Genomic DNA, 24,791 nt, shown 5'->3' with positions numbered 1-24,791 from the left:
TCAGGCCCCTGTGACTTATTTGTCTTCACCAAAAGAGTGAAAATAAAAGAGTCCAATTGCCCCCCGAAACAATGCCAGAACAGGTCAGAAGCACAGAGGTTAAGAAATGATAAGCTCAGAGTCCTGTCTACAAATGCTCGCAGTTTAGGTAAAAAAATCAATGAACTTGGGTCAATAATGGCATCTGAGAATGTAGATTTAGTGGCTGTTACGGAGACATGGTTTAATGAAAGAAATGACTGGGACATAACCATACCAGGGTACTCTTTATACAGAAGAGACAGAGAAGGCAAGACAGGAGGAGGAGTGGCCCTGTATGTGAAAGATAGCATTAAATCTAACCTAATACAAGTTGGTGAGGCCAACATAGAGTCAGTTTGGGTTACGTTGCAGTTTGCTAACCATGCAGTAACTCGTGTAGGTGTGATATATAGACCACCTGGTCAAGTTAAAGAACTAGATGATCTACTAGTTGAAGAAATAGCTAAAATGACAATGAAAGGAGAAGTTATCATTATGGGAGATTTCAATCTTCCAGATATAAACTGGAAAACCAAAATAGCAAGTTCTACCAGGAGTACAGATATTCTAAATTCCCTACTGGAGTTATCTCTACAACAAGTGGTTGAGGAGCCAACCCGGAGGGAGGCCATTTTGGATTTGGTATTCACAAACGGGGATTCGGTATATGATGTCATTGTAGGCGAAACCTTGGGATCTAGTGATCACCAGTCAGTGTGGTTTAATATAAGAACTGTGAAAGAGTCCCACCACACAAAAACAAAAGTTTTAGAGTTTAGAAAAACAGACTTTTCAAAAATGAAATTAGTCATAAATGAGTCCTTATCAGACTGGAACGGATTACATGGAGTCCAGGAGAAATGGGACTACTTTAAAGGTGCATTATTGAAGGCAACAGAAAATTGCATTAGACTTGTCAGTAAAAACAAAAAAAGGAGGAGACCACTGTGGTACTCAGCAGAAGTGGCCCAAATCATTAAAAATAAAAAGCTAGCATTTTGTAATTATAAAAAAACCCAGAGCAATGAAGATAAGGAAATCTACAAGATTAGGCAGAGAGAGGCCAAGCAAGTTATAAGAACTTCTAAAGCGCAGGCAGAAGAAAAACTAGCTCAGTCTATGAAAAAAGGGGATAAGACATTCTTCAGATATATAAATGAAAAAAGGAAATTAAAACAAGGAATAACTAAATTAAAAACAAAGGACGGAAGGTATGTAGAAGAGAATAAAGGGCTAGCCGACTGCCTTAATGAATACTTCTGTTCAGTTTTTACAAAAGAAAAAGGAGAAGGACCTCCACTAGAAAGAATGACTAATAAATCGTTTGATGCATGTATCTTTACAGAGGAAGATGTTCTAAGTTTGCTGTCTAAGGCGAAGACAAATAAGTCACAGGGGCCTGATGAGATACACCCAAAATTATTAAAAGAGCATAGTGGTGAGCTGGCAAAACCGTTAACAGATTTATTTAACCAATCATTAGTAACAGGAGTCGTCCCGGAAGATTGGAAATTGGCTAATGTCGTGCCCATTCACAAGAAAGGTAGTAGGGAGGAATCTAGCAACTATAGACCAGTGAGTCTGACATCAATAGTAGGCAAATTAATGGAAACCCTATTAAAGGATAGGATTGTGGAACATCTAAAATCCCATGGATTGCAAGATGAAAAACAACATGGGTTTACTTCAGGGAGATCATGTCAAACAAATCTTATAGATTTTTTTGACTAGGTGAATAAAATAATAGATGGTGGAGGTGCAGTAGACATCGCATATCTAGATTTTAGTAAGGCTTTTGACACTGTCCCTCATAGAAGACTTATCAATAAACTGCAGTCATTGAGCATGGACTCCCATATTGTTGAGTGGATTAGGCAGTGGCTGAGTGACAGACAACAGAGGGTTGTAGTCAATGGAGAACATTCAAAACAAGGTCATGTTACCAGTGGGGTTCCACAGGGATCTGTACTGGGACCGATTTTGTTTAATATCTTCATAAGTGATATTGCAAAAGGCCTCGCTGGTAAGGTTTGTCTTTTTGCTGATGACACAAAGATAGGTAACAGGGTTGATGTTCCTGGAGGGAAACGCCAAATGGAAAAGGATTTAGGAAAACTAGAAGAATGGTCAGAACTCTGGCAACTGAAATTTAATGTGGATAAGTGCAAGATAATGCACCTGGGGCGTAAAAACCCAAGGGCAGAATATAGAATATTTGACACAGTCCTGACCTCAGTATCTGAGGAAAGGGATTTAGGAGTAATTATTTCAGAAGACTTAAAGGTGGGAAGACAATGTAATAGAGCAGCACGAAATGCCAGCAGAATGCTTGGATGTATAGGGAGAGGTATAAGCAGTAGAAAGAGTGAAGTGCTTATGCCGCTGTACAGAACACTGGTGAGACCTCACTTGGAGTATTGTGCGCAGTACTGGAGGCCATATCTCCAGAAGGATATAGATACTCTAGAGAGAGTTCAGAGAAGAGCTACTAAACTAGTACATGGATTGCAGGATAAAACTTACCAGGAAAGGTTAAAGGACCTTAATATGTATAGCTTGGAAGAAAGAAGAGACAGAGGGGATATGATAGAAACTTAAATACATAAAGGGAATCAACTCGGTAAAGGAAGAGAGCATATTTAAAAGAAGAAAAACTACCACAAGAGGACACAGTTTTAAATTAGAGGGGCAAAGGTTTAAAAATAATATAAGGAAGTATTACTTTACTGAGAGAGTAGTGGATGCATGGAATAGCCTTCCTGCAGAAGTGGTAGCTGCAAATACAGTGAAGGGGTTTAAGCATGCATGGGATAGGCATAAGGCCATCCTTCATATAAGATAGGGCCGGGGGCTATCCATAGTATTCAGTATATTGGGCAGACTAGATGGGCCAAATGGTTCTTATCTGCCGACACATTCTATGTTTCTATGTTTCTATGAACCCCAAGTCATGCAGCAGTCTCTTATGCTTTTTGATGACTCTGCTGGCAGAGTTTCCGGGGGCCGTCCACATACAGTAGCCCTGCTCCAGAAGTGGAAGAGATTGAGTGCACTGATGCCAACCACTTATGTTTCAGGATGTGGACATGGGAGGACCACCGCAGCACATCTCTGATGATGACAAAACACTACTGCGGCTTTCTGCAGTGTGCAGACCGACAAGGAGGGCAGGGGTGAAGAGTGGGTGAAGATGATGCCACTGAGCCTCAAGCCCGGCCTGCTGGTGTGTGATAATGGGCGAAATCTAGTAGCAGCTCTGGGCCTAGCCGGTTTGACGCACAGCCCTTGCCTGGCACATGTGCTGAATTTGGTGGTGCAGAGGTTCCTGAAAGATTAACCCGATATGTCAGAGCTGCTGCAGAAAGTGCCGTCCGTCTGTGCACGCTTTCGGCGCTCTCACCCTGCTGCTGCTCGCCTGTCTGCGCTGCAGCGTAACTTCGGCCTTCCCGCTCACCGCCTCATATTCGACATGCCCACAAGGTGGAACTCCACCTTGCACATGCTGGAGAGACTGTGCGAGGAGCAGAAGGCGATAATGAAGTTTCAGCTGCAGCACGCATGATTGAGTCGCTCTGTGGAACAGCACCACCAACAAGTAGGCTTCCATGCGGGACGTGTGTGCCGTGTTGCGCTGCTTCCAGTACTCCACCAAAATGGCCAGTGCCGATGACGCAGTCCTCAGCGTTACTATCCCACTTCTGTCTCCTTGAAAAAAACGCTTCGGGCGATGATGGAAGAGGATGTGACACAGGAGGAAGAGGGATCATTTCCACGGTTATCAGGCCAGTCATTCACAAGTGGCTCGAAGGGTGGGTTCCTGCACCAACAGAGGCCAGGTACACAATTGTCCAGCCACAGCACAGTTCTGGAGGAGGAGGAGGATGATGATGAGGATGAACCGTGTTCACAACAGGGTGGCACCTAAAGCAGCTCATGGGGGAATACGGAGGACACAGACAATACACCAACCACAGAGGACAGCTTGTCATTGTGTCTGGGCAGCCTGGCACAGTGCCTGCGCAACGACCGCCGAGTTGCCAACATTCTAACCAGTGCTGATTACTGGGTGTCCTCCCTGCTGGATCCCCGCTAAAAGGACAATGTGCCGTCCTTAATTCCATCACTGGAGCATGATCAGAAGATGTGCGAGTACAAGCGCACGCTGGTAGACACGCTGCTGATAGCATTCCCACCTGACACCGTAGGCTCAGTGGAAACACAAGGCGAAGGCAGAGGAGGAGTAAGAAGCCACCAACGCAGCTGTGGCACCGCCAGCACCTCAGAAGGGAGGGTTAGCATGGCCGAAATGTGGAAAAGCTTTGTCGGCACGCCACAACAACCAGCACCACCAGCTGATATGGAACGTCTTAACAGCATTTCATCAACATGGTGGAACAGTACGTGTGCACACGCCGACACGTACTGACTGATGGGTCTGCCCCATTCAACTTCTGGGTCTCCAAATTAGGCACATGGCCTGAGCTTGCCCTTTACGCTTTGGAGGTGCTGGCCTGCCCTGCAGCCAGTGTATTGTCCGAACATGTGTTCAGCACGGCAGGGGGCGTCATCACAGACAAGCGCAGCCGCCTGTATACAGCCAATGTGGACAAGCTCACGTTCAATAAAATGAACCAGGCATGGATCCCACAGGACTTGTCCATACCTTGTGCAGAATAGACAAGTATACCGGCCGCATCCAGCCATTGTTATACTCCAGCGCACTTTCTCTTTGTTTTCTTTTTTAAATTTCCCAATGTTTTAGGGTCTTCCCAAATTTATAAAAAATAAAAAAAAATACAGAAATAGTGTGGTCTACCTCCTCCTCCTCCACCACCGCTTCCACCTACACCGCCACATCCACTACCTCCTCAACCTCCTACTCCACTTTGACCTCCACCTCCTAGTTCAAGATCATTATTTTTAACATTTTTTTAATTCTGTTATTTTAATTCATTTCCCTATCCACATTTGTGTTCAGGGCAATTGTCCTTCTCTTACCCATATTTTGCTTCCTTTTGCAGCCCTCTAGTCCTGAACCCGAACTTTGCTGAAAAGTTCGGCTGAATCCGGTGAACCCGAACTTCCAGGTGTTCGCTTAACCCTATTATTAACCCTTTAGGTGTTCCACAAGTATTAAAGGAAAATGTAGATGAAATTTCAGAATTTCACATTTTTGGCAGATTTTCCATTTTAATAGATTTTTTTTCCGGTAACAAAGCTAGGGTTAACAGCCAAACTAAACTCAATATTTATTAGCCTGATTCTTTAGTTTACAGAAACACTCCATTTGTGATCGTAAACTGCTGTACGGGCACATGGTTGGGAGCAGAAGGAAAGGAGCGCCATATGGTTTTTGGAGGGCAGATTTCACTGGGATAATTTTAAGTTGCCATGTCACATTTGAAGACCCCCTGATGCACCCCTAGAGTAGAAACTCCAAAAAAGTGACCCCATTTTGGAAACTACGGGATAAGGTGGCAGTTTTGTTGGTACTATTTTAGGGTACATATGATTTTTGGTCACTCTATATTACACTTTTTGTGAGGCAGGGTAACAAAAAATAGCTGTTTTGGCACCGTTTTTATTTTTTGTTTATTACAATGTTCATCTGACAGATTCGATCATGTGCTATTTTTATAGAGCAGGTTGTTACGGATGTGACAATACCAAATATGAGAACTTTTTTTTGGGTTGTTTGTTTCAGTTTTACATAACGAAGCATTTAAAAAAAAATAAAAAAATGTTTATTGTCTCCATATTCTGAAAGCCATAATTTATATTTTTTGGGCAACTGTCTTATGTAGGGGCTCATTTTTTTCAGGATGAGATGACGGTTTGATTGGTACTATTTTGTGGTGTGCATGACTTTTTGATAGCTTGGTATTACACTTTTTGTGATGTAAGGTAACAAAAAAAATGTCAAAAAAGCCATTTTTTTAATTTTTTTATGGTGTTCACCTGAAGGGTTAGGTCATGTGATATTTTTATACAGCAGGTTGTTTCGGAAGCAGCACTACCTAATATGTTTATTTTTTATTTATTTATTTATGTTTTACACTATAACAGCATTTTTGAAACAAAAAAATTATGTTTTAGTGTCTTAATATTCTGAGATCCATAGTTTTTATTTATTTGGCGATTGTTTTTGGTAGAGTCTCATTTTTTGCAGGATGATGTGACGGTTTGATTAGTACTATTTTGTGGTGCGTATGACTTTTTGATAGCTTGAGGAATAAAAGGAGACAATGCGGCAGCACTCTGCAAATCAGACAAAGTACAACAATGCTTACAAAAATTATGGTGCTAATACTACGCTTATTTATAAAAGCGAGATGCTTGGTCAATGCATTTTGTACAAAACCATCTAAGCCCGTATGCCAAACGTCAAGGCGATCTCTGTTACACGGGTCCTAACACTAAATACTACCTGTTATGCGCCATAATGACCGCCATAAAATTCAGGGAGTGTTGGACCCACATGCATGTTGGATCCACTCTGCCTTTTTCCGTTTTTTGTGCCAAAATGGCCTCCATTACAAGGGATGCAGGTACCAACATGCATGCTGAGCCCACTCTATACCCTTCCTGGTGCTAGACAGCTTCCAATGAATGTAGTGAGAGCAGGCCACAGCTTTATACTGAAAATAATTAAAATCAGCCTATGGGGCAGACAGGCTAATCAGGAGTGCACGACTCGCTGGAGTGCCACATCTCCAGCATTGTAAATCTGCAAAAAAAGAGGGTTAGTCAGCACCTCCCAGTGCGCAGCTGCACGCCGCCATGGCAAAGACCTAGAGGAATAAAAGGAGACAATGCGGCAGCACTCTGCAAATCAGACAAAGTACAACAATGCTTACAAAAATTATGGTGCTAATACTACGCTTATTTATAAAAGCGAGATGCTTGGTCAATGCATTTTGTACAAAACCATCTAAGCCCGTATGCCAAACGTCAAGGCGATCTCTGTTACACGGGTCCTAACACTAAATACTACCTGTTATGCGCCAAAAATATTTTAATTATTTTCAGTATAAAGCTGTGGCCTGCTCTTACTACATTCATTGGAAGCTGTCTAGCACCAGGAAGGGTATAGAGTGGGCTCAGCATGCATGTTGGTACCTGCATCCCTTGTAATGGAGGCCATTTTGGCACAAAAAACGGAAAAAGGCAGAGTGGATCCAACATGCATGTGGGTCCAACACTCCCTGAATTTTATGGCGGTCATTATGGCACATAACAGGTAGTATTTAGTGTTAGGACCCGTGTAACAGAGATCGCCTTGACGTTTGGCATACGGGCTTAGATGGTTTTGTACAAAATGCATTGACCAAGCATCTCGCTTTTATAAATAAGCGTAGTATTAGCACCATAATTTTTGTAAGCATTGTTGTACTTTGTCTGATTTGCAGAGTGCTGCCGCATTGTCTCCTTTTATTCCTCTAGGTCTTTGCCATGGCGGCGTGCACCTGCGCACTGGGAGGTGCTGACTAACCCTCTTTTTTTGCAGATTTACAATGCTGGAGATGTGGCACTCCAGCGAGTCGTGCACTCCTGATTAGCCTGTCTGCCCCATAGGCTGATTTTAATTATTTTCAGTATAAAGCTGTGGCCTGCTCTCACTACATTCATTGGAAGCTGTCTAGCACCAGGAAGGGTATAGAGTGGGCTCAGCATGCATGTTGGTACCTGCATCCCTTGTAATGGAGGCCATTTTGGCACAAAAAACGGAAAAAGGCAGAGTGGATCCAACATGCATGTCTCCTTTTATTCCTCTAGGTCTTTGCCATGGTGGCGTGCACCTGCGCACTGGGAGGTGCTGACTAACCCTCTTTTTTTGATAGCTTGTTATTACACTTTATGTGATGTAAGGTAACAAAAAAAGTCAAAAAAGCCATTTATTTTTTATTTTTCTTATGGTGTTCACCAGAAGGGTTAGGTCATGTGATATTTTTATACAGCAGGTTGTTTCAGACGTGGCAATACCTAATATGTTTAATTTTTATTTATTTATTTATGTTTTACACAATAAAAGCATTTTTGAACCAAAAAAAATCATGTTTTAGTGTCTCCATATTCTGAGATCCATAGTTTTTATTTATTTGGCAATTGTTTTTGGTAGAGTCTCATTTTTTGCGGGATGAGGTGACGGTTTGATTAGTACTATTTTGGGGTGCGTATGACTTTTTGATTGATATTACACTTTTTGCGATGTAAGGCTTTTTTGACACTGTTTTTATTTATTTTTTCTACGGTGTTCAGGTGAGGGAGTGGATCATGTGATATTTTTATAGAGCCGGTCGTTACGGACATGGAAATATCCAATATGTCAGGGTTTTTTTCTATTTTATTTTACGTGTTTTATTTTGTGAAAGGTTATTTTTTTTTACTTAAAACTTTTTTTTTATTATGAAAAACACTTTTAGCTTTTTTTTACTTTTTATTTTTGTCCCACTCTGGGACTTCAACTTCTGGGGTCTGATCCCCTCTGCAATGCATTACAAGTCAGCTTGTATGCTGACAGCCTGCCTGTGACACCCAACCTAAGGGGCTGGATTTCATAGGCTTCCGTAGAAGGCAAGCCCACTTGGAACCGAACCCAAGTTCGGGAAATGCTTTTTACAGTACAAATTAATTTATGAAGTTAGACTTCGCAAAGCAATAACTTTGGCTCATCTGAGCCAATACATTGTAATACTGTACGGAGCTCCTGCTTCGTACAGTATTAGAAAGAAGTTTTATGCGAATCGACTTAGGATGTTTCATTCGAAGTCAATTCATTCATCCCTAGTTAATACGCCTGCATCGTCAGTGACTGCCGGGTCCGTGCCCCTGATCGGCGGGCGCAGATCCAGGCCGCTAATCAGGCGGGCGTAGCTCCTGCCCCCGCCCGATCAGCCCACCATACAAGTCACTTCCACCAGCTCCGTACATGTACGGCGGGGGTCCTTAAGGGGTTAACGATAAGACAAATTTATCAAACATAAAACATTTGATAAGTGTGATATAAAGTACACCAACATAGACTGGCTTAATATATTACCTTTATGATTAACCCCCCCCCCTGTGTTTAATAGAATAGTTTGTCTTTGATAGAGACGCTCCACTAAATATTAGCTGATTGAGTCGATAGCAATTTTCTAATGTGCTTGTATTGACATTTTGCTGCATTTGGCAGTGTAGCTACCCCTAGTGACCTGGCAGCAGCTAGAATTAGTCATTCCCACAGCTGTGCATCCTGTGCCAGATGCAGATTGCCTCCACAGTTTTATTAAGGCTGCAATAAAATGTGAACATTTTGGCATTGGTTAGAAATGACCAGTGGGCCACCTTTTAAAGAGCATGCTGGTTTTACGTTGAGTTGTACTTGTGTGCCCTATTGGCAAGGAGATGTCATGGTAAGGTACATATTTTCTGTCTGCCTTGCCAAAATGTTTAGAGGTACTGTACTGTTTCAATGACTTGTATACTTATTCCTCAATAGATTTAAATGGCTTGGCAAAAACTTAGCAGTCCTTTAGAAAATTAAGAAATTTGAGTAATAAACTAATTACTTTAATTTTTTTACTGTGAGCAGGACTGGTTGCCTCGTTGGACTCACTATAGACTACGCTGGTCTACAATACATGGTAATAATGTGAGCCTGCCTCCAATATGCCCTCATGGCTGAGCAGCCTGACAGGAATGCTCACCAATGTATAGGATATGCAAGTGCCAGAGCATAGTGTGTTGTGAGGCCAAGTCCCCTCACCAGGGGTGCACCTAGCCTTTCTGCTGCCTGAGGCGAAAACTGAAATGGCGCCCCTCCCTCCCCATTGGCAATTTCATAACCTAACCCCTTCCCTTCAGCCCATCGCCCTTCAGCTGCCCCTCTTTACCTGGTGCTGCCTGAAGCGATCGCCTCACCTGGCTTCATTGGTGGTGTACCCCTGCCCCTCACCCCTCTAGGCAGCTCTGCAAATGGTAGCAACCAGTCCTGCTCATATTCTAGGACATGTTGCTTGCAGCCATGTTAAATAATTCCTGAAGAACCCCTTTAAGGAATTTTAGATTTCAGTTTTTATCTTCTATTTCTCATTTTTCTTGCATGGGCTTTTTCCTTTTACTCTGGTTTTCTTCTGCACTCCAAAATCTTACTGGCAAGTTAATGCAACAATATAGAATACAAGATACGGTACTCTGTATTCCATTCCTCTAAATGGGGCACTTCTAATATTCACATTGTATTAGAGATGTGGTTATAATGAAGTTACAGAAGAGACTCACTATAATGGTTCTATACTTATGAAGTATTACTGTTTGCTCTATATGGAAATAAAATTAATATATACAGGGTAGTCCACAAAAAAGTAGCCCACCTCCAGCAATAGTATGAAGAGATGAGCGAGCAAGTGGATTGTTTGTTTTAATTACCCACAAGTCACAAAAGATGCTGAAAGTGGCACCCGTTCACGTCTATGCGTTTTTGGCATGTTGGATTATGTTGACTGATACTGCTTGCAGCTCTTCAGCAGTAATGCTGCAGAAGAAAAAGTGTCCTGCTTTTTCCAACAATATGGGGCAACATGCCACACCTTAGGAACTCACTGGCACGGGTTAATGAACTTTCCGCAACACGAACGAGAATAGGACATGTTCTATTTTGTTTTTGCGGGTCCGCGGAACGGAAATACAGATGTGTACAGCACACAATGTGCTGTTCGCATATTTTGCGGTCCCATTGAAATGAATTGGTGTGGACCTAATCTGCAAAATATGCTGAATGGATGTGGACCAAAACTACGGTTGTGTGCATGAGGCCTTAGACTGGTAACAATAAAGGTATACTCATTTTTTATATTCTGTCTGATCTGTCAGAAGAACAGAAATGAAAACAGATCTGTTATTTTGAGCATCGGTTATGATCAGTTTGTGTCACTTCCGTTAGATATCGGTTATTTTTGACCAGAGAAAAAGTCAGATGCGTAGAACTCGCTCTTCTGAAAGGGGCCTTTATCTTAGTTATTTGGACCATGTTGGCTCAGTGGTTAGCACTGGTGTCTTGCAGCGCTGGGGTCCTGGGTTCGAATCCGACCAAGGACAACATCTGCATGGAGTGTGTATGTTCTCTTGTATGTTTGTATGGGGGTACTCCGGTTTCCTCCCACACTCCAAAGACATACTGATAAGGACCTTAGATTGTGAGCCCCATTGGGGACAGCTTGATGCTAATGCTCTTAAAGCGCTGCGGAAATTAGTAGCTCTATATAAATGCGTAAAATAAATAAGCATTGGAGTTTAATTTCTCTAATCAAATTTTATGCCACGCCTTGGGCAGCAGTCACATGGGCCGTGTGTTGTCCTTGTGATGGCCACATTTCCCAGACTAACTACTGCTCATGTGAGCTGAGCTCACTGCATCATAGTAATTTGTGATGTGAGTTCCCACGTGGGTCTACTGTCCTGTACTCACAGTATCATTTGAGTACGGGACAACAAGGCCGAAAGTCGGACTGGAACTCACGGCATTATAGATCACTAGGATGCAGTGATTCTAGATCATATGCATCATAGTAATTTGTGATGTGAGTACCCACGTGGGTCTACTGTCCTGTACTCACAGTATCATTTGAGTACGGGACAACAAGGCCGGAAGTCGGACTGGAACTCACGGCATTATAGATGCATTATAGATGCAGTGATTCTAGATCATATGCATCATAGTAATTTGTGATGTGAGTTCCAGCGGGGGTCTACTGTCCTGTACTCACAGCATCATTTGAGTACGGGACAACAAGGCCGGAAGTCGGACTGGAACTCACGGCATTATAGATCACTAGGATGCAGTGATTCTAGATCATATGAGCCACTGTCGGTCTGGGAAATGTAGCCATCACAAAGACCACATTTTATTGACCGTACTTGGCCCATGTGAATGCCGTCTTATACTGCTATTCAAAAGATTTTTTTAAGGTGACACTATATCAATAAGCATCTTCAGGAAGACAAGATAATTGGCAATACATGTAGTCATTTTCCAGTATTGTCAGTAAAGTATACTCCACCTGTGCTCTACCAGATTTACCGTAGTACTTGAAGTATGTAGAAAATCCTATAATGTGTGAGTTGTCTTAACAGCAGGCGGTCTTGCTGGCTTCTGCCCCAAATCCCTGCACACTTTGCATAACTTAGTGTCTGGACTATAGCTGTGAGGCAGGGCGTTGCGGCACAAGGTGTATTCCTCTAGGTATTTAGCAGCATGGGGTGTGTGTGAGCTGTGAAGAACTTGCTGATTATTTAATAGCTGATAGTCTAAGCATTGCCGCCCTGTGCATTCCAGAAGTAATCCTGCAATGTATTTCTGTGAAGAAGAGAGGAAAGAAAAAAAAACTTTGTGTGAGAGCAATCATGCAAGCAAAGTATTTGAGGCTGACACTGGACAAATATTGCCGGGAAAGCCTCTATCTCCAGCCCACTGTAGTGTGCAGGCTCCTCCCCAGCAGACACAGCACAAGCTGGAGGTGTTTCATTTCCTAACAAGACACGTTTGTACACTCTCCTCACCATTCTTCCCTGCAGACAGGCAGCTGAGGGAAGGAAGAAGGGAGGGAGGCCGCATCTCCCTCACCACTGCTAGGATGCACAGCCTACAGGGAAGATGTGACTTCTGGCCCTGTAGGCACAAGATGAACGAAAGTCTTAGATACATTCCTCATGCTATTATTTGTGCTGCTGATTGGCTGCCTTCATGACGAAAAGATCGCTCTTCTTTACTTGTGTCTCCTTATGTAGCCCTTGCTGGAGGAAAGCCAGACATGGACAGGAAATGGACTAGTGCAGCAAGTCAAACAAGAGGTAAGGATAACATAAGGAGGAAGATGCCTTCTCCCCTATACTCCCCTGTCTATTGTCCTGTACCTGTTGCTGTTCACATTGCAGGGAAAGCACCTTCTAAACTCTAGTAATAAGACTTCTCTCCAAGAGCATCTGAAGCTCAATGCCTGGAGATCATGTCTTGTGGAGTTGTTAGTGACGTGGAATGTACTTTGTCTTCACTTGGAAAAAGAAGATGTGAGGGGAGACTTTACAGTGTGGTAACTACTAGAGTTGTGCACAGTTGGTAACACCAGTCAAGGTGACCAGGTTAAGAAGTAGAGTGCAGAAATGTTAGGCTACACATAGTTTCAGAGGTAGGAGAGCAGCCTCCTTTGTCTTCCAGAAGAATGCAGGTGATTTATCCCCCCTCCCCCTGTCCCCAATTGTATCCCATATGATATTTAGACCAGATGATATAACTTTATAGGTAATAAAACATTGTTAAAGCAGTACAGTACTGTATATTATCCCTTCAAGGTCAGTCAACTAGCCAGTTAATAATGCATAAATGAATTGAAGCTTGGAGCAATGTGCTACGCCATGACTAGAATGGATGCTAAATCCCAGTACATAAGGGAAAAAGTTTCCGACTGTTACCTTTATGCCACTCCAGAAGACTATTGCTTGTCTACACTGTATAGAGCTGGAGGACAGGGATGGAAACAGACTTAATTCTGATCTCGTGTGTTGTGAGGGATTTCACCAAAAAATGCAAACTTTACTGAGAGAGTTTTCCAGAGATAAGACTCAATTCTCTCACTTATCAAGTATATGAAGTATGAAAATTTTAGGAACCTTATTTCAGGCTGAAGAGGATAAGGTTGTTTTTTTTCCACCCAGTGAAGCAATGGAAAAATGTGTGTAGCGTCTGTTTATAGTTTCTTACGCACATAGGCCATCTGCACACACGTAGAGTATCTCTCTAAACAAACTCTGTCATTTCAAACCCAGGTCTCGAAGTGGATTCAACTAAACCAGAAAATCAGACGAGAAGGCACGGGACGAAAGCGACAACATTGCGAAGAATTTGATGAAAAGGTAAAAGTCTGCTGCTCTTTACTGTGTATCGTATTCTTTTGCAAGAACATTCCCCCTCGCCCCTTTTTTTTGTGTCTTTCTAAAACCTTGGAACTTTTTTTAAGTTTAACATTTTTTTTTAGGAGGAGTTTTTTACCGTTTGTGCCTTTTACAGTCTGAGGTTGTATGGTTGTATTCTCACTATATATATATATATATATATATATATATATATATATATCAGACTGTAAAAGGCACAAACGGTGAAAAACCTCTCTAAAAAAATCTATATATATATTTCTAGTTTATATCTATACTTTTCAGCTGGTATGGTTAAAAACCCACTAAAATGTATATATGTAAACCGGTGCTGTGCAATTATGCAGTGATTTTCTGTGTATGGATTTGTTTTGTGTAATATGATCATATAACCGATCTTCTTGCATAATCACTAAGGTGAGTGTACACAGACTGTTGTTTCTTGCAAACAGACTGAGGGGCCCCAGAAATGGCAGGCAGCCCAGAAAAGTTTTTCTATAGAAACTAAATCCTATGGCATTTGGAAAAAGAAAGAAAATATATAGGCAGACGCTCATCTTTAAGTGAAGGACCAAGCACGTGATTCTTTAGGGTTTCTCTGTATACTGCAGGCATGTTTTTTTTTTTTTTTACAATAACTGCTCCTTTCCCAGGTTATGCCCTGTGTGATTTAGTGGCTGTTTCATAATGGATGTGACGGAGTGCGATAATATTTCACTTAATGCTTCAGCTTTTCTGACAAGTATAAAGTAGATTTATTTTCTGAATCCAGACTTTGATATAATGGGGCTAAGTTAGAAGGCAATTTGAGGTTACGACTAATGTTACCACTGTTAATGCAAACCTGTTTCCCCCCCCTCTGCACAACATATGTAACACACATACTCTGTTGGTCTTGCACTCCGTGATCCCTTATCTCTCTGAATTTGACCCTATAAATCAAGAATATGTACGTTTTAGGAAATCATGCTTTAGCAACTGTGGCTAAGTACAGACATTTTGCATTGTGTAGATTAGATGTTATCTTAATACGTATACGAAATTGTATTTTTTCAGGTTGTAAAATAAAATTTTAGTCAGAATATGCTGGAATTTGCCAAGATATTAAGCGACTTTGTGGCATGCTTATAGGACATCTACCCCTACTACTAGCCGTGTTAAAATCTACATACGCCACTAAAGCCTATAGTTTATGGGATTTCAAAAGTTCCTCTAAACACCCAATAGTTTGGGATTTCTTCTTGCCTGATACTGCCCTGGTCAACAATTATTGAATTACTTACCGTACCTGCTTCTGGAGCAGGAGAGTAGAAAAGGTTTCCATTGCTATAAATCGGGCATTTGACCTTTTTGCGGTTACCCGCAGACATTTTCTATTTTACACACTTTATAAAGCTGATGTATTGTCATTTTTGTGTGTGAAATCGGAACTCCGTATCTTTCCTTTCCATATCTTGTACCGAGCTGCTAGTCTGGATTATATGATAGGGAGATGGCGCTGGGCAGTGAAGGTGTTAACACTTTTTTCAAGTCACCCAGTGCCATCTGTAGTTGGTCAGTTTGCTGTGGAATCAGAAACAACAGGGAGGCTGGTCTGCTGCCCCGAGCGCTGGAACAGAGCGCAGCAGATTAAAGCAGCATAATGAAGTACTTTTGGTCCAAAGCAGACTCAAAGATGTGCAATTAAAAGTTTAAAACAGCCATTACTTACTCCCTGTCTAAGTCGTTTCCTCTGCCGCAATAATTAGATCTGCCTTGGTTTACTTCTTATCACTCTCTAACATCCCTCCTTTCAGTCAGGCACCTCTCATAATTTCCAGCAACAACTTTTCCACCACTTTAAGTCGAACTGGTGCAGGACACAATGCCAAGCAAAAAAGATTAATCTGTGGACAATTGGAATTGGGTGTTTTTGTTGTTGTTTTTTTGCACAAATTGGGGAATCACTTTTTAGTTTTTTTTTTATATTTTTATTTATGCACAGAATATTCTCATACTAACTTCTATTGTGATTGTAGCATTAAATTCATATATAAAGTCATATATAGCTCCACTGTATTAGGGTATATTCACACGTAGTGTTTGAGGAGTGGTTAGAACAGCACTACAATGTGGGTACACTTAGTTCAAATTAAACTTTAATGTAGCATATTTCACCCATAAACTGCATCAAAACCATGGCCACGACACAAGCCTTATTTTCCAGTTTGGTTTTTATGCCGTTTTAACTGCTACATGTGAATCTACACTTACTCATTCATTTCATGGTTAGGTGTTCCTTAACAATACATTTATCATGGCAAATGCCTGATTTATGTTAGTTCCTCTGATGAGATGATATATGATGAACATTTTTATGTGCCTACTAGTATCGCTTTGTGGTTTCTGCATTTCATATTGGGTTTGTATGGCTATCTGTTAGTAAAGCATCTGGTGTGTGCTTTCATGTCTGGCTAGTGGTGAACTTTCCATAGTGCACATAGTAAAGAAGGAACACCAAGCAGTCACACAATGCTCTGGACAATGTTGTCTTTGTTTAACCAGTTGGTAAAGTTTTAATGGATTACTGTATGTAGGGTGTTAGTTTAGTTATGCGCGCTCAGACTTCATGGCAATCATGTAATGGAGATATTTGGCTGCAGATTTAAAGGACTTGTCTCATTATTTTTAAGGGAGTCAAGGAGGTATTAAGAAGATTTAAGATCATATTTGTGAGGGCTCCAAGCCTTTTTAAGCACACAGACAAAAGAGTGTCTGGCGCAACATACAGCCAGTGTGCATTTCATGAAGGAGTGCAATATCAAACTAAAGGTTTTCATTTATTCCATACAATATGATGATAAGAATAGGAGTTTCCGGGTAAAATCCAAGATGTCAGTACTGTTTTTGTGGCATGTCTGGTCAATTTTGGGAATCCAAAAGTAGGAATGTGTAAAAAAATAAATAAATAAGATCAATCATCTGTACCAAATTTCCATGTGATGATATTTAAAATGTAGATTCTACTTGATAAAACTTTTCATGTTTATTCCTATTTATTCCTATTATTTTGGAATCTCTCTCCTTTTATGTAGTAGCAGACACAGGATGCCATAAAACAGCCTTTACCTGTTGTAAAACGGGCTTGGTCTGCCGATCAGCTGACAAGGAAATAGAAGGAAAAATTATTTTCCTAACATCTTAACTCCCTGATAATGAAAGCATATTATGGAGTTTCTTTTCATAGAGTCCCTTCTATAGGTTTATTTCATACAGACCCGTCTGTAGGTTTATTTAAGGTGAACCTATACTTTACACGGTCGAATACATGGACCGATCCAATTGGTTTTCATACTCCGCCCTGCCACCACCACTTGACTTTAATATTCTGGACTCTTGGGATGTTGCAGATGATTGCCTTGGGGCTGTGTTTTATCTGGAGCCCAATAGTCTACGGTCTGTCATAATTTCCATTTTATTTCTGCATAGGAGAAGTCAGCTATGAGCAACATCAATAGCTTTTGAGTCGTTTTTGATCTCTAGCTCTATTATATTTTCTTTTTAACTTTTTTATCATTTTAATTAGATATTGAGCCTTATTTTTGGGATTAAAAAATTCTAATTTCTGGTAGACTAACGTCAAATTAAAAAGAAATATGAAGAAAAGGAATAAAATATATATCAAGTATATCAATGATATACCAAACTATATTGTTATTCTATTGTTCTTTAGCGTTCATCCTGTATGACATTTAATAACATTACATACCATTATAAGCTTCTTTAGCAAAGTTTTATTATGTAGAGTTTGGCCTGTAATTTCAAAATTCATTGGCTGTAGCTATTGACTACTCTCAATCTTGATGATTTGGATTACCTTTGAAGATTGCTCTTTTACTTGAGTCCTCCTGAACTTACTCTAATACTTCACTATTACATCAGTTTGTTCACAAAACTTTTTTATGTTGAGTTCTAAATGACTGGAAGAGATTGAATAGTTATTATTTCCTTGCTATAGAGATCAATAGTTTTTTAGTTATGTTCCACATTAACATGCATCACTATTTGTGGACAGGGGGCACTGAAAGATTTGTAGAGCGAACTCACTGTATAATTTATCCTTTTACCGTTAAATGGATTGTATTATTTATTTATGTAAAGGGACCATTCAAGACTTGATTTAGATTACAGTGTAGAAGCTATCTAGGCAGCACAGAAACAGGAACATTTGCCTAAGTGATTTCAGAATAGAATGAGGTTTCATTCTACAAGGAAACAACAGTCTTGGCTACTATTCAGCCACCGAGGGTAGTATAAAAAGGCTCTTTTCATGGCTGTGATTTATATGGATAAGTCCATGCCTTTATCTGAATGGGCTATGTCCTGTCCCATCAGGTGAAGATTTCCTTGTCGCAGTATGGTAAAAGAATAATGTTTTCCAGAATATACAGAATTTCATGGGTAAACCTACCACAGTCTTTGGTTTGCATATCACACCACTCAGAGACCGTAAAACATGAGACCACAAAAAATGTAGAAAGGCTACCTTTTGATATAGTTTTATTATACTGAGATAGACTGAAATGGATGGGGGATGGAATTTTTTAGTTTCTGGCTAGCAGACAAAGGTAATCTTTTTGGAAATTGAGCAAAAAATAATAGTGAAGTTATGCTAAGTACAAATAGAAAGCACCAGTACAGATTGACCTTTTCCTGTTATCATTGTGCCAATGAAAGAAGAACTTTCATACTAAAAATAGAATGCCATAATGAAGTAAGTACCCAGAGTTATGTCAAGGAGTTCCATATCATTTAATAGATAAAATATGCTTTAGCCACCTAATATACAGTTAAAAGTCACTCCTATAACAGAGATTTCATGAAGAGAAACTGTGAGGAGGAAGAGTTGTTTACTGTATATAAGCTCATGCCTAAAGCTGACTCTGCCTACAATCAAATGTGCATAGGGGGCTTCCCAGCAGTTCTACAATGGCAGATGTCTGGGAAAATAAGATGCACACACTTTTGGTCTCTAGGAGTTAAAGGCTACACATTAGTGTAAAGTTGATCGTAGCAGACAATTTCAACCAAAATAACAGTTCATTGGTTGAAGTTTAACAACAAACGATCGTTTTAATCATTTGAAAAGAAGTCAACTATGTTTAATCTTTTCATCTCATAGTTGGCAAAAGATCTTCAATTCAAAGAAAGATTGTTCATGAATCAAAGATCTTTTTTTGAAAGAAGATTCCCAGAAAGGTCTTTCATCCATGACCTGGTTTCACTGAACGTGTATGGGCAGTGTGAACAACTGTAACAGCCAATATGGCCTAAAATGTGTAAGACCGTGTCTGCAAAAAGATCATCCACCAGATGACTGCTTGTTCAACCATCAACCAACTTCTGTCTAATGTGTATGGCCACCCTAAGTGCAAATAAAGGTGTCTAGTTACGTCCCTCTCAATAAACATTTATGAGAGTGTATATCTTATGAGAAAGGCGGGTGTGTGTTGGGGCAGCTGGTGGCCAAGCAAACATGGATATGGCCAACAGCGTAAAGCTGCCAGGGATAGTGGTATGCATTTATGTAAATCCATGAGTATATTTTGTCTGTAGAATAGACTTATGGATTAGGTCATGTAAGCAACCTATGTCCCGGTGTCCCACCTGCTATGTTATATGATCCTCATTTCTTAAAATATTTACATGTCTTTTGAATGTATTTTTGCAGTCTGTTGGCAGCAAGCAGTAAGACTGGGGCTGCATTCAGACTTTTGTTTCAGTGCTTAAATGCATTGCATGGAAATTTAATAAAAGATTGTATACTATACTTCTTTGGACTGCAACTTTCTGTGTGTTGCCCTCGCCTAACGGATCTTTTACATTAACCAATGCCTGGCCATAGCAAGCATCGAACCGAAATCTTTGTACACTTCACAATGCAGACTGTATGGAGGAAAACCAGAAAATGAATTCCCCATACAGTTTCATTATTGTGCAAACAGGACATGTGCTGCCGACAATGATGATTTTTAGGCCTGAATAAATGAAGCTGTCATCCGAAAAACAAGCGTTTCCTTTTTTCGTCTTATTGCTGCCATGTTTACAAGGGGAGATGATCAGAAACAAGCATTCTTATGAATTCTCATTTGGTTAGTTATTGACCTATTTGAAAGACCTTTACTCAATATATTTTAAGATTCAACAAATGAGAATAATAGTAAGGGATAAGTATTACAGTTTTTTGGGGAATCAGACAATGTCAACTGATTAAAAAAAAGACTCATCAATTTAAGTCTCTGGAGTTTTGATGATCACATTTAAACTATTACATGTTTTTGGTGATTGATCACACTGTATACCCTTCAGTTCCCTGAACAGTGATTGGATAAAAATATATTTTTTTTCCTCTTCCTATACTTGTTGCTTTGACCTGTCTTCCTAGTTATGATGAACCGTAACATTTATGTAATATTAAGTGTTTGCTTTTAAAAACTTAATTTATTTTGACGAATAAATCTTCAATCCGGTGAGATCTAATATGTGAATCCCATAAAAGAACAGAACATTTAGATATGCTAGATTACTAGGTTGTTAGTCTCATGCTTAAGGTTATACACGTTTTAAAATACTCCATATGAATGCTGAAGTATTGGATGTGTTAGATGACTGAAATGCATGGCAGTAGCACAACAATTGCGACATGCGCTGCTGACCATCGAATGAAGGGATTCCATGTTGGTAATGTGACATGCAGGAGGACTGTCACACGTATATAAATAAAACATTCTTCCTGTTTGGTATAAGGTTCTTTTTAATTGTTTCCCTTGGGCTACTTCAGTGAACATTTTTTAGGCCTGGTTAGTCTCATAGAACCCTCCCCGAGCTAAGTGGCTTCAAGTGAAGCTGTGTGGTATTGCTTTTTAAAGTCAATATGATTCGGCGTGGCCGAGTGAGTGATGTGAGCGGACACGCTGTGATTTGCTCCTGCCGCTATATTCCTGTTATACGCCTGCTAGTAATTCTGACGGCCCGATTTAGACCTGCATAAAGGGTCTACATACCTGCTTCAACTGTAGGTAACATAGCGAGGGGAAGGAAAATATGGCTAAGGGGCGCAGCCGGCAGAAGCAGGGAGAAGGGAGCTGCGGGCCTGAATTTCAAGATGGCGCCGAGCCAGAGTGCATAGGGCCGACAGGGATGAGTGGCAGAAAGCAGTGGCTGCTAAGTTAGAAATATTTGCCCGCAATCCCGCTGTCCCTGAGCAGTTCGCTGCAGTACCAGACCCAGAAGAACCACACACAGATATTAACCTGCCTGTCACAGATTAGGAGATTGCAGTGTGTGCGGATGATATATAGTCTGCGAACTCTCTCACTATTTTGTATGTCTTTACCACTGTTAAACAATGCAATGCAGCATTACTTATCTTGAACGCCCAGCTGGGTGGAATAAAAGAAGATATTTCTATCATCAGACATGATCTCCAAAAAGTGGCGGAGCATACTACAGCCGTGGAAGGAAGAGTGGGTAGTCTTGAAGATAATTTGCCGCCTATACAAGCTGGCTAAAACTGATGATCTAGAAAATAGATGCAACAATATACATCTAGTTGGCGTTCCTGAGAAGGCCGAGGGCAACAATCCTGATATATATTTCGAGACATAGCTAAGTCAAACATTTGGGACAGAAATACTATCTAAGCTGTTTGCGGTAGAGAGGTAGCACAGAGTCTCTACCAGACAGGGCCCACCGGGCCGACCGCCTAGATGAGTATTGATCAAAATCCTCCATTACAAGGATCGAGATGCAATTCTTTGCAGAGCTAGAAAAAAAACTAATCTGGATATTAAAGGTGCCAAGGTGTTGCTGTTTCCAGATTACTCTATGGAGGTCCAGAAGAAAAGGGTGTCTTTTATGGACGTCAAAAGAAGATTGCATCAGCTGCAAGTTCCCTATTCCATGGTTCATCCAGCCAAACTCCGGGTCGTAGCGCTTGGCACTACTACTTTTCTTGATTTACCGAAGGATGCTCTGCGGTGGCTGGACAGCCACGAAAAACAGATACGTCAAGCGGTTCCAGACTAATCTGGGAAGGAGCGGTGACTATAAATGCTATAAGTGCCTAGTTTATTTTATGGCATCGGGTGGTGGAGTGGAAGGGATGTTGAGTTTGATATTACGATGTCTATTCTATGTTAATACTGGGGCAAAATTCTCTTCTGTTAGCTCAGTTTTCTAGAGTTACCTTAGTTGCATTATGGTTGAAAATACACGTTAGTTATTGTGCTGATTTACATTCTGTTCACCTTTTTCATCTTCTCATGTCTGTTTGTTGAGTGCGGTATAACTGCCCCACCTACATATAGATTTTATAGTTGTCAAAATATTGGGAAAGGTGTGGAGAAGTGTCCTATCTTTAGTCGGGAGATACTTACATTGGCACTATGGGGACTGTGAATTTGATATCGTGGAATGTTAGGGGCCTCAGGGATTTCACTAAACGCAGCACAGTGTTTAATCGGTTGCTGTCATTGCCACCCTCTATTGTGGGTCTACAAGAGACGCACCTGACTTCGGCTACTTTGCACTTTGTTGAGTAGTGGTTGGGTAGGATGGGTGTACCATTCAGTCTATTCCTCGTATTCTAGGGGGATAAGTGTTTTAATTCACCAAAATGTACCTTTTCAACTGTGTAAGTCTCACATTGACCAAAAATCTTATGTTCTTATATATTCCTCCACTATTTTCCAGTGCAGTTCTAACCCAGGCGTTGGTATTTACAACTTCTTTGTCACACCTGCCTACTTGGAGACTTTGATAATTTTGCGAACAATGCTTTCGATAAGTTGGCTGTACGGCAGCTGATCTCGGCTGGCTCTAGAACCCCCTTTGGCAGGCTATTGGAAGACTTGGGGATGGTGGATGTCTGGAGAGTCAGGAATCCCAATGAAAGATGTTATTCCTGTGCTTCCAGGACATATGCCTCTCTCTCGCGCATTGTTTTGGCCTTAAGCAAATATGCAGTATTACCATGGGTATCCCAGACATCTTATGCTCCTAGAGTGCTATCAGACGATTCTATATTACCTGTCAGTCTATGTGTAGGGAAGGCACGAGGAGGGAGACATAGAGGATGCAAATTTAATCCTTTCTGGATTAATCTGGTAAATATGGTGAAGGTTAGAGAACAAGTTGAGGGAGTTTCTGAAGACCAATGAAGGGTCAGCTGGAGTGGGAGTGATATGGGATACGCTGAAAGTGTTTCTGAGAGGTATTTTTATTGCACAGATATCTTAAGTTAAGAGAAGAACTACAGCTTTGGGGAAAGAGCTTAATCGCAGGCTACTGGAGACATAAATGCTTCACATAGCTGATCCCTCCCCATCCTCTTTAGCAAATTGGAAAGAGGCATAGGAGGCTCTTAATGCGCATAGCATGGAACAAGCATGTAATCGAAAATCCTTTTGAAACAATGATATTTTGAGGAGTGCGAAAAAGTGGGTCATCTTTTTGTGACAGTGGCCAAAGCACAGCTGGATTCGTCCTATGTGCACATGATGAGAATTAATTCTGGCGTGTTGGTTACTGAGACCCCTGACATTTTTAAGGTGTTTAATTAGCGTTATGCAGAGTTATATAAAACTAAACTAATGTATAGCGACGATGATGTGTTTCACTATCTACGTCATATCAACCTGAAGTTACTGTCGGGAGAGGAGAGGGACCGCCTTGAATCACCTATCAAATTAAAGGAACTGAAGATAGCAATAGGGGGCATGGCTAACAAGAAAGCGTCTGGTCCAGATGGGTTACCAGCTGAGGTGTTTAAGTCCATTGTGGAGGATCTATTGCCTACATTGTTATAGGTATTCAAGGGGGCGCAGGAGGTGGGACGGCTACCTGATTCTTTTTATGAAGCTACTATAGTAGTCCTCCCTAAGCCGGGAACGGATCCTACCCTACTTGAGTCTTACAGACCGATCTCTTTACTCACAACAGATGTGAAGATTCTAGCGAAAGTCTTATCTAATAGGCTGGTAGGGGTTATTACATCTGTGATACATCCAGACCAGTCAGGTTTTATACCATCTAAATCTACTGCAGTTAATTTGAGGAGGCTATTCCTTAATATGCAGGCAGTACCAGGTGGTCCCCTCGGCAAAGCGGTGATGTCACTAGATTCTGCAAAAGCGTTTGAGAGTGTCGAATGGGGGTACCTGTGGGCTGTTTTGAGGCGTATGGCGTTTGGGCCTATGTTCCTGTCCTGGGTTCAGTTATTATATGTTGCTCCTGAGGCAAAAATTAGTAAATAATGAATTATCTGATAGTTTCAGGCTGGAAAGGGGGACCAGTCAGGGGACCTTGTTTTTCGCTATTGCTATTGAACCATTGGCTGCTCTTATTAGACAAGAACCTCAGATTCACGGCTTCAAATATTCAGCGGTGGAGGAAAAAGTAGCATTATATGCAGATGATCTGCTCTTATTCCTGGATGATGTGGGTACCTCTGTAGTCAAAGTAATGGAGATCATAAACCAGTTTGGGAAGTACTCAGGACTAACTATTAACTGGACTAAATCGGCATTAATGTTGTTCCGATCCCGTGTGTAGACATGTTTAAATATCTGGGTATATGAATTACTCGCAATATAAATGATTATAGCACCTCTAATGTTCTCCCATTGTTAGAGAAAATGAAGCGGAAGGTAGACACATGGATTAAATTACCCCTTTCAGTTATGGGGCGTGGCAATTTAGCCAAAATGATCTTAATGCCACAATTATTATATGTTTTGCATAATGTACTGGTGTGGCTCCCGAAATATTTGTTTCACAGAATGGAAAGTATATTTAGAGATTTAATATGAAAAAAAAAGACT

The 24,791-nt window shown here is 40.9% G+C and overlaps 1 protein-coding gene across 2 annotated transcripts in view; it reads left to right on the top strand.

Annotated features, from left to right (window-relative positions):
• The window catches only part of LOC120989100 (aminopeptidase O (putative)), a 559,812-nt gene that overhangs the window by 457,344 nt on the left and 77,677 nt on the right, over positions 1–24,791 (top strand). For both annotated transcript variants that reach the window (XM_040416998.1, XM_040416997.1), the window contains exons 13-14: positions 12,790–12,852; positions 13,825–13,911. In XM_040416998.1, the coding sequence (XP_040272932.1) occupies positions 12,790–12,852; positions 13,825–13,911 (150 nt within the window). The remainder of the gene's footprint in view (positions 1–12,789; positions 12,853–13,824; positions 13,912–24,791) is intronic.

Source organism: Bufo bufo, chromosome 2, assembly GCF_905171765.1.
Source record: "Bufo bufo chromosome 2, aBufBuf1.1, whole genome shotgun sequence".
Taxonomy (NCBI): Eukaryota; Metazoa; Chordata; class Amphibia; order Anura; family Bufonidae; genus Bufo; species Bufo bufo.
Note: the sequence above shows the minus strand (reverse complement) of the source record. Positions and strands in the feature narration are given on the sequence as shown.